General features: G+C 41.6%; 1 protein-coding gene across 1 annotated transcript in view; it reads left to right on the top strand.

The window, feature by feature from the left end:
• Window positions 1-4,724: 4,724 nt before the first annotated feature.
• Window positions 4,725-12,497, top strand: part of gipc3 (GIPC PDZ domain containing family, member 3) — a 27,281-nt gene continuing 19,508 nt past the window's right edge. Inside the window, 3 exon segments of the mRNA XM_024137704.1 lie at window positions 4,725-5,028; window positions 7,720-7,905; window positions 8,893-9,073. Coding sequence (XP_023993472.1) covers window positions 4,738-5,028; window positions 7,720-7,905; window positions 8,893-9,073 — 658 coding nt within the window. The 5' untranslated portion in view covers window positions 4,725-4,737.

The following is a 12,497-nucleotide window of genomic DNA, read 5'->3' on the forward strand; positions in this document are numbered from 1 at the left end:
TATAAAAAATGTCATGACAAACAAATCTTCCAATCAGTTCGCAGTACTTGTCTCTTCGTCTCCGCCCATTSCCTTTTATTGGACACAAAACCCGCGTCATTGTGCTATCAAAACGAGAAAGTGTGACCAAGAGGTTGTACCGACAATTTGAAAGCATTTGGATCTTTCTTTTTTAAGGCCTAGTAGGCCAGTCTACTTCAATGATCTATTCTATGGTCGTTTCAGTGAGTTCATATTTTAAATGTATAATCTCTAGCGAAGAGAAAGAAGTGTGTTACAGGTATTAATTAGCCTGTTGTATGACGAATATTATATCGAGTTATGAACCTGGTTCAATCACCACCGCAGCAGGTAGTTTTTTTTATGTGTAAATTCCTTAAACATTCAAGGACATGCCTGCCCTATGGTATATTATGCACATCCTATGTAGAGTGGCTTGTGTTTGTACATTGGTGGACGTTTTTATTATTTTATTTAACTAGTGGATGTCGGTGGACGTTAAATCCTAGCTTTTTAAAAGCATCTGCTTATGGYATTGTTGTGTTTCAACATGACATCCTCTAAAACAGTGGCTCCAAAGGGAATTACGTTATGCCCCAAAAAAGAGGTAGGCTAAAAGCAGTCAGCTGCATCAAGYCTGAATAGCGAATGCATTTAAATCAACTAAAATTTGTTAAACCAAAGATGAGTGATTCACAAGACTGCAGTGGCATTCAAGAAGTATGTTGGTGCCTTTTGTTTTACACCACAGGACTATAGCCAGTGACCACTGTCTGTCTGTCGCCCCCCCCCATTTCCTGTGAAACAAAAACTGCAGCACCAAATGGTCATGATAACACCGCTTTTTTTTTATCCATGGCATTTGGTTATAGTGTTCCCTGAAAATGCACATTACTTGCCATTTCACCCTAATTTCGAAGGAATGTTGAGTCATTAATATGTTGTTTCACAAAAAAAAAGATGACTCATCGGCAGTGGTAGTTTTTGGGGGAAGTAGAATAGGCTTCTTTTTTTTTTAAAGGCTCTCATGACAGAACAGCTCATATGACGACAGTATATATTGGAACCGCCTCTTCAGATAAGGAAACCGAGGAGGCACTGTAATGCCACAGCAAACACAAAGCCCTTTTTTTGTTGAAAAAAGATTGCAGAGTGCAGTATATCAGTATGCAGCAAGTACTGGGTCCAAACTAATAAAAACAATTATTGCAGAGATGTTGCAGTGTAACTGCAGTTATCCTGCATTTACTGCATCCAAAATACTGCAGTTATCCTGCATTTACTGCATCCAAAATACTGCAGTTTCAAAACTGAAATGTGTTTTTGTAAGGGATACATCCCAAAATCCGCCTGACCAGGAAGATAAAGAGGTGCTTAAAGTAGAGGATTAGGAAACAAGGTTYATTAAAGAGCGGCWGGTAGCCTAGTGGTTAGAGCGTCGGGCCAGTAAAGGTTGCTGGATTGAATCCCCGAGCTGACAAGGTACAAATCTGTCGTTCTGCCCCTGAACAAGGCAGTGTTCCCCGGTAGGCCGTCATTGTAAATAATAATTTGTCTTTAACTGACTTGCCTAGTTAAATAAAAAAAGAGCTGGGAGAGGTTGATGGCTTAGAATTTCTGCTTACTTCTAGAAAAAATGTTGTGTGCTCGAACAGCCCCCCCCCACCCCAAAAAAACGAAGTCCAAAACAAACAAACAACGTCACAAAAATGGTCAGAATATATGTACAAACTCCTCCGAACTGTTTCGACTGAAACCTGTATAGAGCTGGGAGAGGTTGATGGCGATACATTGATGATATTTTGAAAAGGAAATGCAGATCAACTTTCATAATAATATGGGTGTGGTGGTCATTTTTTTCTAATTGCTCAGTGGAGTCGGTTTTAATGAAGCATGAGGATGGAYTGTACTTTTTAAAATTAGATTTATATTCTTGTTCAGTGTTTTGTGGCTTACACTGAGAGAGYATTTTATATTTATTTATTTAATTTAACCTTTATTTAACTATCTTTCCCTACAGCACCAGTCATATTCTAGTAACAGTCGACAGACCATAGTTCATCCCAGGCATTGGATTGTCCACAGAGGAACTGAAGTTCACAACCAGATATAATTATAATAGATTAATAGCTTGAATAAAATATTTCCATTTAATTGTAAACATTTAAAGGCGCTAAACATTAGGAACTATCTACWAAAAAATGTCAGTGCCTATAAATGATTGATATCAATAAATCCTTTCAGCCCTGTCTTTATTTATTCTGTTCATCTATCAATATTGACCATATGACTCATAAAAATGATATATGCTCATATGGTTTTATTGACATAGCCTATGGYAAACATTGGCCTGTTCAAATATGATTCACTACTTCAAAAGAAGGAGGAAATATCATGGAGACTTAAGAGAAGACCACAAGCTTATTGGAAGGAAGAACACAGGAAATTACTTTTTCATTTGTGRCATTTGATGCAAACGTAAGAAGATATCCCATGTGTATAAATTTCACAGATGTTCCAAAAATTTGGTMTGTCCRTTTTTTTTTTTTCAAGGAAAAGTGAAAGATGTCCTTTGGTTAGAGAACATTATATCAGATGTTTTGTCAGAACATTCCTCATTATCATTCTCTTGTGAGTAATAGCATTAACCTTGTGATAAGAGACACCTTGACTTTTAAAGACACAGCGAAGCCACAGCAGCTGCAGAATCGCAGGTTCAGCATGACTACAACAATGTACACACGCAGCCTGAGGAAAACGAGACTGCAAGTAGTCGCTCACCAAGATGATCGAAGCAGGAATATGTTTCAAGTTACGTACATCCCAGTCTAAATTTAACATATTGTAATGTAAAAGAACAACTGGATGACATAAATAGGACATTGTTAGAAGACAAACAAAACACAGAAGTATAGTATATACTGTATATCATGGTTAAATAGTGCATTCTTCTTTACACACAATTGCTTTCCATATCAATGCTTTCATCATCAGTGTGCGTCTCACAATTCAAGAGCATGCAGGTATGGTACAAGTACAGTATCATCAACAAGAGCTAGAGTAATTTGCTGGTATTTCCATATTCAAGAGGGAGATAAAAGACCTTTGTGTCTTGGGAAAAGCCCAGACATGTCAGGGATCACGGGACTWGCCGGCGCATATTCATGCTCCTAAACCTACTTATATAAATGTTTATTCACATTTAAAAGAAGGCTAATTAATTAATTGGATACACCACTAATGCTAAAAAATATATATATACTCTTGAGTATACCAAACATTAGGAACACTTTCCTAATATTGAGATGCACCCCCCCACCTTTTCCTTCAGAACAGTCTCAATTTGTTGAGGCATGGACTCTACAAGATGTTGAAAGCATTCCACAGGGATGCTGGCCCATGTTGACTCGAATGCTTCTCACAGTTGTATCAAGTTRGCTGGATGTCCTTTGGGTGGTGGACCATTCTTGATACACACAGGAAACTGTTGTGTGAAAAAAACAGCAGCGTTGCAGTTCTTGACACAAACCGGTGCGCCTGGCACCTACTACCATACTACTACCATACCCGTTCAAAGGCAATTAAATATTTTGTCTTGTCCATTCACCCTCTGAGTGGTACGCATACACAATCCATGTCTCAATTGTCTCAAGGCTTAAAAATCCTTCTTTAACCTGTCTCCTCCTCTTCATCTGCACTATTTTAAGTGGATTTAACAAGTGACATCAATAAGGGATCATAGCTTTCACCTGGAATTCACCTAGACAGTCTAAGTCATGGAAAGAGCAGGTGTTCTTAATGTTTTGTAAACTCAGTGTATTTCCAGTGTGCTGTAGTGGTAACATTCGCCAATCACATGACCCCTGGCGAGGGGGGGTTCGAGCTCCACTTGGCCACTTCCTGTACACCTCTTGATATCTGCTTCTCTCTCTGTACTTCACAACTATCCGGTAATGTTTTACTTCTAGTTTCCTAAACCTAGGGAATGTCCTGTGCTTTAGGTAGTCTACATAATTTTGCAGGATTGKTCCACGGTTTTGTGAATAAAATGATAAAACTGCAGACATACATATCAATGCTWGGTCTTACGTTACATCACAATATATTTGTTACCTTCTAAATAGTTGTTGGCACACATTTCAGCATGGGGTCGAATTAAACAACCATTTATCAGGCTAAGTACTCTTYTTGTGTATCCGTGGGCTGGCTGTAGGGTTAAAAAGGCCGACAAGTTGAGGAGGATCCACCCTGACTTTACTAATTCTTCATTAATGAGGACTGGAGGGACTTTACTCTCAGTACAGAGTGTCTCCTTACCACTAACATCGGGACATTGTCTGTCTACCGACTCCAGGTGACACATGATATCATGGATATGGTCAGAGTTTTTAGCCCCTACCACAAACGTACCATTCTTTTGGGGTCATGTGTGAGTCCCTTTACCTAGTGCCCAGACAGACGCTAATRGTGTTATATGAGGTCTTTATAAAGGCAGCTTAACTGGTGTGATATGTTTGTTGTTCTCCCTATCTGCTCTCGGTCTCCGGTGTCACACATACGATGCCCCGCATCTGGGTGTTGGGTTTCCACCTGGCYGAGCAGGCCTCCTTTGGCTGCCGTTACCTGGCTACTCTCATCACTAATTCAGCAGCACCTAGGGTCCCAACTCTCTCTCTGGCCAGCTAGGGCAGCATACACCAGGACTCACGGAGGACCACCAACCCAGAGCTGAGGCCGATGCAGAACGGAGAAGAGATGAGCCCGCTAGCGCAGGACAGCAACAAGGCCGGAGGGCCGGCTTCAGAGGAAGAGGAGAAGAGCCAGACACATGGGGGTGTGGAGCCCTCAGCTCCGCCGCTGCCCCCCTCAGACCCACCTCCGCCTGGGCCGCCTGAGTACCCAAGGCCCAGGCTCGTCTTYCACACCCAGTTGGCCCATGGCAGCCCTACAGGCCGCATCCATGGCTTCACCAATGTCAAGGAGTTGTATGCCAAGATCGCTGAGGTKTTTCATATCTCTCCCTCGGAGGTACGGTAGGCTAGGGTGTTCTTTGTTCATTTCTGCTGACTGGTTAGGCCATTACATATGATCATTTGGATGTTTTTCTTTTAGGTCATGCTGACAGTTTGAATTATTATGCAATGTATAAATAGTCTCCTTGTTTGGTTAAGGTTGATTGACTATTTTTGTCTCAAATTAGACCTGTTTCCATGATGTACTACACAATAATTTGCTCAGGATTATGTTCATAGTTTGAAGGACTTTGATCATTTTGACTTTTGATTAACTGTCACAGRTGAAATACAAATAGTCAGTTTTAAAATAATTGATTAAACATTTGCAGAACATTCCAGAGCCGAATTCTGAGTGACAGGTGCAAAGTTTCTCAAAATTAGTAGTTACTGAGTTGTCTTTATGGTAACTAATGAATGCTTTTAACGTCGAACATCTCCAATGTGAGAATGACCTTCTAGTAATGTCGTAAAAGCAGCTGGAAGAACATACAAAATGTCCTTGAGCGAAATCTACTGATCTGGCCTAATGAACAACCTTTTAGTGGGTCACGGCCATCCATAAAGCAACCTGTTGCTGTCTCAATGCCATGACAGATGGCAGAAAGATATGGATGATCGAAGGTAGGTCAGGATAATTATATAATATAGTTTCAAGAACACACTTGATACTATAATACTGTAATACAGAAGGTTGCTTTTTTTTACTGTAATACCGAAGGTTTATTAGTGGGAGTACACTGAAATGTTCAGAAATGTCTTCATTTGTGCCCTTGTATTTTGCTCAGTGCTCTTGAATGCGAAACACATTCCAGTAAAAAGGACAAATAAAAGAAGTGAACAGTAGAAGAGCACAATCATATTCTGATTATATTCTGATCATATTCCGATTATATTCTGATCATATTCCGATCATATTCCGATCATATTCTAATCATATTCGGATCATATTCTGATCATATTCCGATCATATTCCGATCATATTCTGATCATATTCTAATCATATTCTGATTCTATTTTAATCATATTCTGATCATATTCTAATCATATTCTGATTCTATTTTAATCATATTCTGATCATATTCTAATCATATTCTGATTCTATTCTAATCATATTCCGATCATATTCTGATCATATTCTGATTGTATTCTAATCATATTCTGATCATATTCTAATCATATTTTGATTCTATTCKAATCACATTCCGATCATATTCTGATTCTATTCTAATCATATTATGATCATATTCAGATAATTTACTGATTTTATTTCTAATCATATTCTATTCATATTCTGATTATATTTCTGATCGTATTCCAATCATATTCTAGGCGTTTGGACAGGACAGTCTATGTGCTCATAGGCATAAAACAAGTAAAGTCAGCAAGCTGGCAGCATCTCACATCACAACCTGCAATAAAGCTGTTGTCTCACTTTCCACACAGGATTATTTATGCCTGTCCTTGAACTAGTGTCAACGACACCCAGCAAGGCTGAGACAAGAATTTATACCACAGGAGGTTGGCGGGGTCATAATTGGGGAGGACAAGCTCGTGGTAATGGCTGGAGCGGAATCAGTGGAACGGTATCAAATACATCAATCACATGGTTTGATGCCATTCCATTCGCTCCAATCCAGCCATTATTATGATCCGTCCTCCCCTCAGCAGCCTCCACTGGTATAGGTAACAAATGCAGAACTGAGAAGGAGTAAAAAAAGCAGGGGTGGCAAATCCAGAAGGATCCAGGAAGTGATTGCATGCTTATATTTCTGTCCCCAAAACTACCATTAAACTAACAAGATTGAAAACTATGATTAGTTGACCACTAGGTGAATCCAATGGGTTAGTGCTGGGCTGGAGAAAAGCCTGCATACACTGTGGCTCTCCAGGATCAGGATTGTCCTGTCCAGATAAGATCACAAAATGGCCACGTGAAGGGCAGGGGCCTTGGTGAATCTATGTTGCAACACTGCCCTCTGCTGTTGGGATTGAGTAGTATGACATGGGAGTCAGGAGAGGTTTGTGAGTCATGTTAAAGGTTGAGTGTAGTGTAGGGCACAGTGTTACGGAAAAGTTTCAATATTACCAGAAGGGGGTGAATGGGCCACCCATCAGAGCAGGTTTCTTCCTTCTAGAAAGTTTTTGTGCCAAAGTTCCTCTGCTTCTGCTTTTGCTTGCTATTTGGGGTCTATGCCAGGTCACTGTAAAAAACGACTTAGTGACAACTGCTGATGTAAAAAGGGGTTTATAAATACATGTGATTGATTGATTGATTGATTGTTTGACCAGAAAACGAAAATCTGTGTTCTTATTGGGCAAGTTCAGTTAATAACGTTTCACTCTGTTAAAAAACCTTTTCTCCCGACTGAACACGACCCTGTCATCTCCTTTGATGTTGACGAGCCTTCTTAAATTCCATACAGATCTTTAGATGTCATTACATTTTGCGGAGTTACAGTACTCTCCATTTAGAGGAATGTAGGCATATTTACTGAATTAAGATAAAAGCCATATCCATTCTTTCACACCACTTCAGGTTGTTCCATATTGCTGTGATTTAAGGAGGAAGACAGATTAAAGGAGGAAGACAGATTAAAATTTTAATGGTTCTTCTTTTGAATGGGATGACAATCATTCATGTTCCAAACTACCCTCATGTATTTCCTGCTGACCATTGCTCCTCTCTCTCTTCTCTGTGGGCTAGATCCTTTTCTGCACTCTGAACTCCCACAAGGTGGATATGCAGAAGCTGTTAGGTGGTCAGATCGGCCTGGAGGACTTCATCTTCGCCCACGTCAGGGGCGAGACCAAAGAGGTGGAGGTCACCAAGACGGAGGACGCCCTCGGGCTGACCATCACTGACAACGGAGCAGGGTACGCTTTCATTAAGGTAATAGCCAGACGTAAAGTAAGTAAACCTTATCCGAGTCAGAACGTTCCATAGACGTAAAAGCCAGAGGTTAAAGGTCAGAGTAAAAGGACAGGTTTTAAGTGAAGAGAGAGGTCATGTTCCCCTGCTCAGACTTTGCATGTATCAACCAATGGTTGCGTGCCATGTCATCGTCTGTGCAGTCTGGCACCAGATTGCTATAACATGATGTGGTTAGCTGATATTTAAAATACCTATCCAGGTAGTTCTGACATGAGTCAGCAATGCCTGGGCAGAGAAACGCGCCCTGAAACATACTGTGAAACCGGATTAAAACATTTAATGATTGTGCCATATTTTAGTAGAGGGAAATACAATACGATGTGGCTGCGCTTCCATGACACTCTGTTACCTTTCCCTTCCTCCAAACTATGGTAACATTTGTCACAAAGCAGACTCAAGGCTGACTTTGAGGTGAACTGTATTTTAGCCTACATGATAAAGGCCTATCTGTCCCACACAGTGTGTTTTTGGAGCAAAACAATGCATTTTAACCACAAAATAACAACAAAAAACAGTCAAATAGTTTTGCTTCCCACCTGACTGAAGCTTCGTTGTAACATTTTCCCGACTTATGCCTAAGCAATAAAGCCCGAGCGGGTGTGGTATATGGCCAATATACCACAGCTATGGGTTGTTCTTMCGCACGACGCAACGCAGAGTGCCTGTATACAGTCCTTAGCCGTGGTATATTGGCCATATACCACAAACCCCCCGAGGTGCCTTATTGCGTAATTAGGAGAGTAAAAATAAATATTTTGTCAAACCCGTGGTATACGGTCTGATATACCACGGCTTTCAGCCAATCAGCATTCAGGGTTCGAACCACTCAGGTTATAAGGACGAAAATGTAGTAGTGTAGCCTAGATACTTAGCAAGATGTCAACAATTAATAGGATGAGGTAGATGGACTACATCCTACCCAAACCCTGTCTGTTTCTTCTGCAGAGGATAAAGGAAGATAGCACCATTGACCAGCTCAAGACTGTATGCGTGGGCGATCACATTGAGGCCATCAATGACCAGAGCATTGTCGGGTGTCGGCACTATGAAGTAGCTAAGATGCTAAAGGAGCAACCAAGGGGAACACCCTTCACACTACGTTTGGTGGGGCCCAAGAAAGCCTTTGGTGAGTAACTAATTCATAGGATGTTGTTGAGATAACAATTTAATCCGAGGCAATACTCATTCATTGATTATTTGAAGGATCTTTTATGATTTTGAAGCTTTTGGGGGGAGGGGTAGATCAGTTTTAATATTGCGGCTAGATTATAGCTACCATCAATGTACTTGTCTGCATCATTTCCAATCCCCCATATATTTTTGGGGTAAATACACTGCTCAAAAAAATAAAGGGAACACTTAAACAACACAATGTAACTCCAAGTCAATCACACTTCTGTGAAATCAAACTGTCCACTTAGGAGCAACTGATTGACAATAAATTTCACATGCTGTTGTGCAAATGGAATAGACAAAAGGTGGAAATTATAGGCAATTAGCAAGACACCCCAAAAAAGGAGTGATTCTGCAGGTGGTGACCACAGACCACTTCTCAGTTCCTATGCTTCCTGGCTGATGTTTTGGTCACTTTTGAATGCTGGCGGTGCTCTCACTCTAGTGGTAGCATGAGACGGAGTCTACAACCCACACAAGTGGCTCAGGTAGTGCAGTTCATCCAGGATGGTACATCAATGCGAGCTGTGGCAAAAAGGTTTGCTGTGTGTCAGCGTAGTGTCCAGAGCATGGAGGCGCTACCAAGGAGACAGGCCAGTACATCAGGAGACCGTGGAGGAGGCCGTAGGAGGGCAACAACCCAGCAGCAGGACCGCGTACCTCCGCCTTTGTGCAAGGAGGTGCACTGCCAGAGCCCTGCAAAATGATCTCCAGCAGGCACAAAATGTGCATGTGTCTGCTCAAACGGTCAGAAACAGACTCCATGAGGTGGTATGAGGGCCCGACGTCCACAGGTGGGGGTTGTGCTTTACAGCCCAACACCGTGCAGGACGTTTGGCATTTGCCAGAGAACACCAAGATTGGAAAATTCGCCACTGGCGCCCTGTGCTCTTCACGAGATGAAAGCAGGTTCACACTGAGCACATGAGCACATGTGACAGACGTGACAGAGTCTGGAGACCCGGGGGAGAACGTTCTGCTGCCTGCAACATCCTCCAGCATGCCCGGTTTGGCGATGGGTCAGATGCCATGGGTGTGGGGTGGCATTTTCTTTGTGGGGCCGCACAGCCCTACTGTGCTCGCCAGAGGTAGAGCCTGACTTGCCATTAGGTACCGAGATGAGATCCTCAGACCCCTTGTGAGACCATATGCGACACATGCACATTTGTGGCCTGCTGGAGGTCATTTTGCAGGGCTCTGGCAGTGCACCTCCTTGCACAAAGGCGGAGGTAGCGGTCCTGCTGCTGGGTTGTTGCCCTCCTACGGCCTCGCTCCACGTCTCCGATGTACTGGCCTGTCTCCTGGGTAGCGCCTCCATGCTCTGGACACTACCTGACAAGACACAGCAAACCTTTTTGCCACAGCTCGCATTGATGTGCCATCCTGGATGAACTGCACTACCTGCGCACTTGTGTGGGTTGTAGACTCCGTCTCATGCTACCACTGGAGTGAGAGCACCGCCAGCATTCAAAAGTGACCAAAACATCAGCCAGGAAGCAATAGGAACTAGAAAAGTGGTCTGTGGTCACCACCTGCAGAATCACTCCTTTTTTGGGGGTGTCTTGCTAATTGCCTATAATTTCCACCTTTTGTCTATTCCATTTGCACAACAGCATGTGAAATTTATTGTCAATCAGTGTTGCTTCCTAAGTAGACAGTTTGATTTCATAGAAGTGTGATTGACTTGGAGTTACATTGTGTTGTTTAAGTGTTCCCTTTATTTTTTTGAGCAGTGTATATACAGTACCAGTCAAAAGTTTGGACACACCTACTCATTCAATGGTTTATTTTTTACTATTTTCTACATTGTAGAATAATAGAGACGACATCAAAACTATGAAATAACACATATGGAATCATGTAGTAACCAAAGAATTGTTAAACACATACTCATATATTTTATATTTGAGATTCTTCAAAGTAGTCACCTTGATGACAGCTTTGCACACTCTTGGCATTCTCTCAACCAGGTTCACCTGGAATGCTTTTCCAACAGTCTTGAAGGAGTTCCCACATATGCTGAGCACTTGTTGGCTGCTTTTACTTCACTCTGCGGTCCAACTCATCCCAAACCATCTCAATTGGGTTGAGGTCGGGTGATTGTGGGGGCCAGGTCATCTGATGCAGCACTCCATCACTATGCTTCTTGGTCAAATAGCCCTTACATAGCCTAGAGGTGTGTCTGGTTATTGTCCTGTTGAAAAACAAATGATAGTTCCACTAAGCTCAAACCAGATGGGATGGCTTATCATTGCAGAATGCTTTGGTTGCCATGCAGGTTAAGTGTGCCTTGAATTCTAAATAAATCACAGACAGTGTCACCAACAAAGCACCCCCACACCATCACACCTCCTCCTCCGTGCTTCATGGTACCTACTCTGCGCCTCAAAGACACAGCGGTTGGAACCAAAAATCATCAGACCAAAGGACAGATTTCCACCGGTCTAATGTCCATTGCTCGTGTTTCATGGCCAAGCAAGTCTCTTCTTCTTTTTGGTGTCCTTTAGTAGTGGTTTCTTTGCAGGAATTCGACCATGAAGGCCTGAATCACACAGTCTTCTCTGAACAGTTGATGTTGAGATGTGTCTGTTACTTGAACTCTAATTAGCTGGTTGATAATATGCTAAATGGCATATTATTACTAGTAGTTCCGGTTTCATTTTGTTTTTAATGAACAGCTGCAGTACAGTTTATGCATTTTCTGAATATGGAGGGATAAGTACTGCAAAGACATCTTGAAACCACAGCATGAAGATAAAATGTTTTCTGACTCTGACATTCAGTGCCTAAATGTATTTCACATAAAACAGAAATCTGCAGTTAGATTGTAAGTGAATCTAATGTTGTAGAGATAGAGTATATAGCTCTGGCCTTACTTTCTCTAAAAGGCATGATACAGTCTGCGGTCATTCTGATCTAAGAATATTACTCCTGCTTATTATGAAGAAAAAATACATCTGTTTAACTTTGTAAACTAAAGGTGTGTTTAGAATTATTTTTGTTGTATTAATGCTATTTAATCTCTCCTCAGACTAATATTATTCTGTTTGTCCTGTGGGTACCTTTGCCACTGTTCCACCCTTTGTGTATTGCGCTGTCATGGTGTATTTGTGGTGTAAGGGGTGGAACAGTGGCAAAGGTACCCACAGGACAAACAGAATAATATTAGTCTGAGGAGAGATTAAATAGCATTAATACAACAAAAATAATTCTAAACACACCTTTAGTTTACAAAGTTAAACAGATGTATTTTTTCTTCATAATAAGCAGGAGTAATATTCTTAGATCAGAATGACAGAATGACAGAGCCTCTAATTCAGGGCTCTCCAACACCGTTCCGGGAGCGCTAGCATCCTGTAGGTTTTCACTCCAACCCT

The sequence above is a fragment of the Salvelinus sp. IW2-2015 genome, unplaced genomic scaffold (genome assembly GCF_002910315.2).
Source record: "Salvelinus sp. IW2-2015 unplaced genomic scaffold, ASM291031v2 Un_scaffold1273, whole genome shotgun sequence".
NCBI lineage: Eukaryota > Metazoa > Chordata > Actinopteri > Salmoniformes > Salmonidae > Salvelinus > Salvelinus sp. IW2-2015.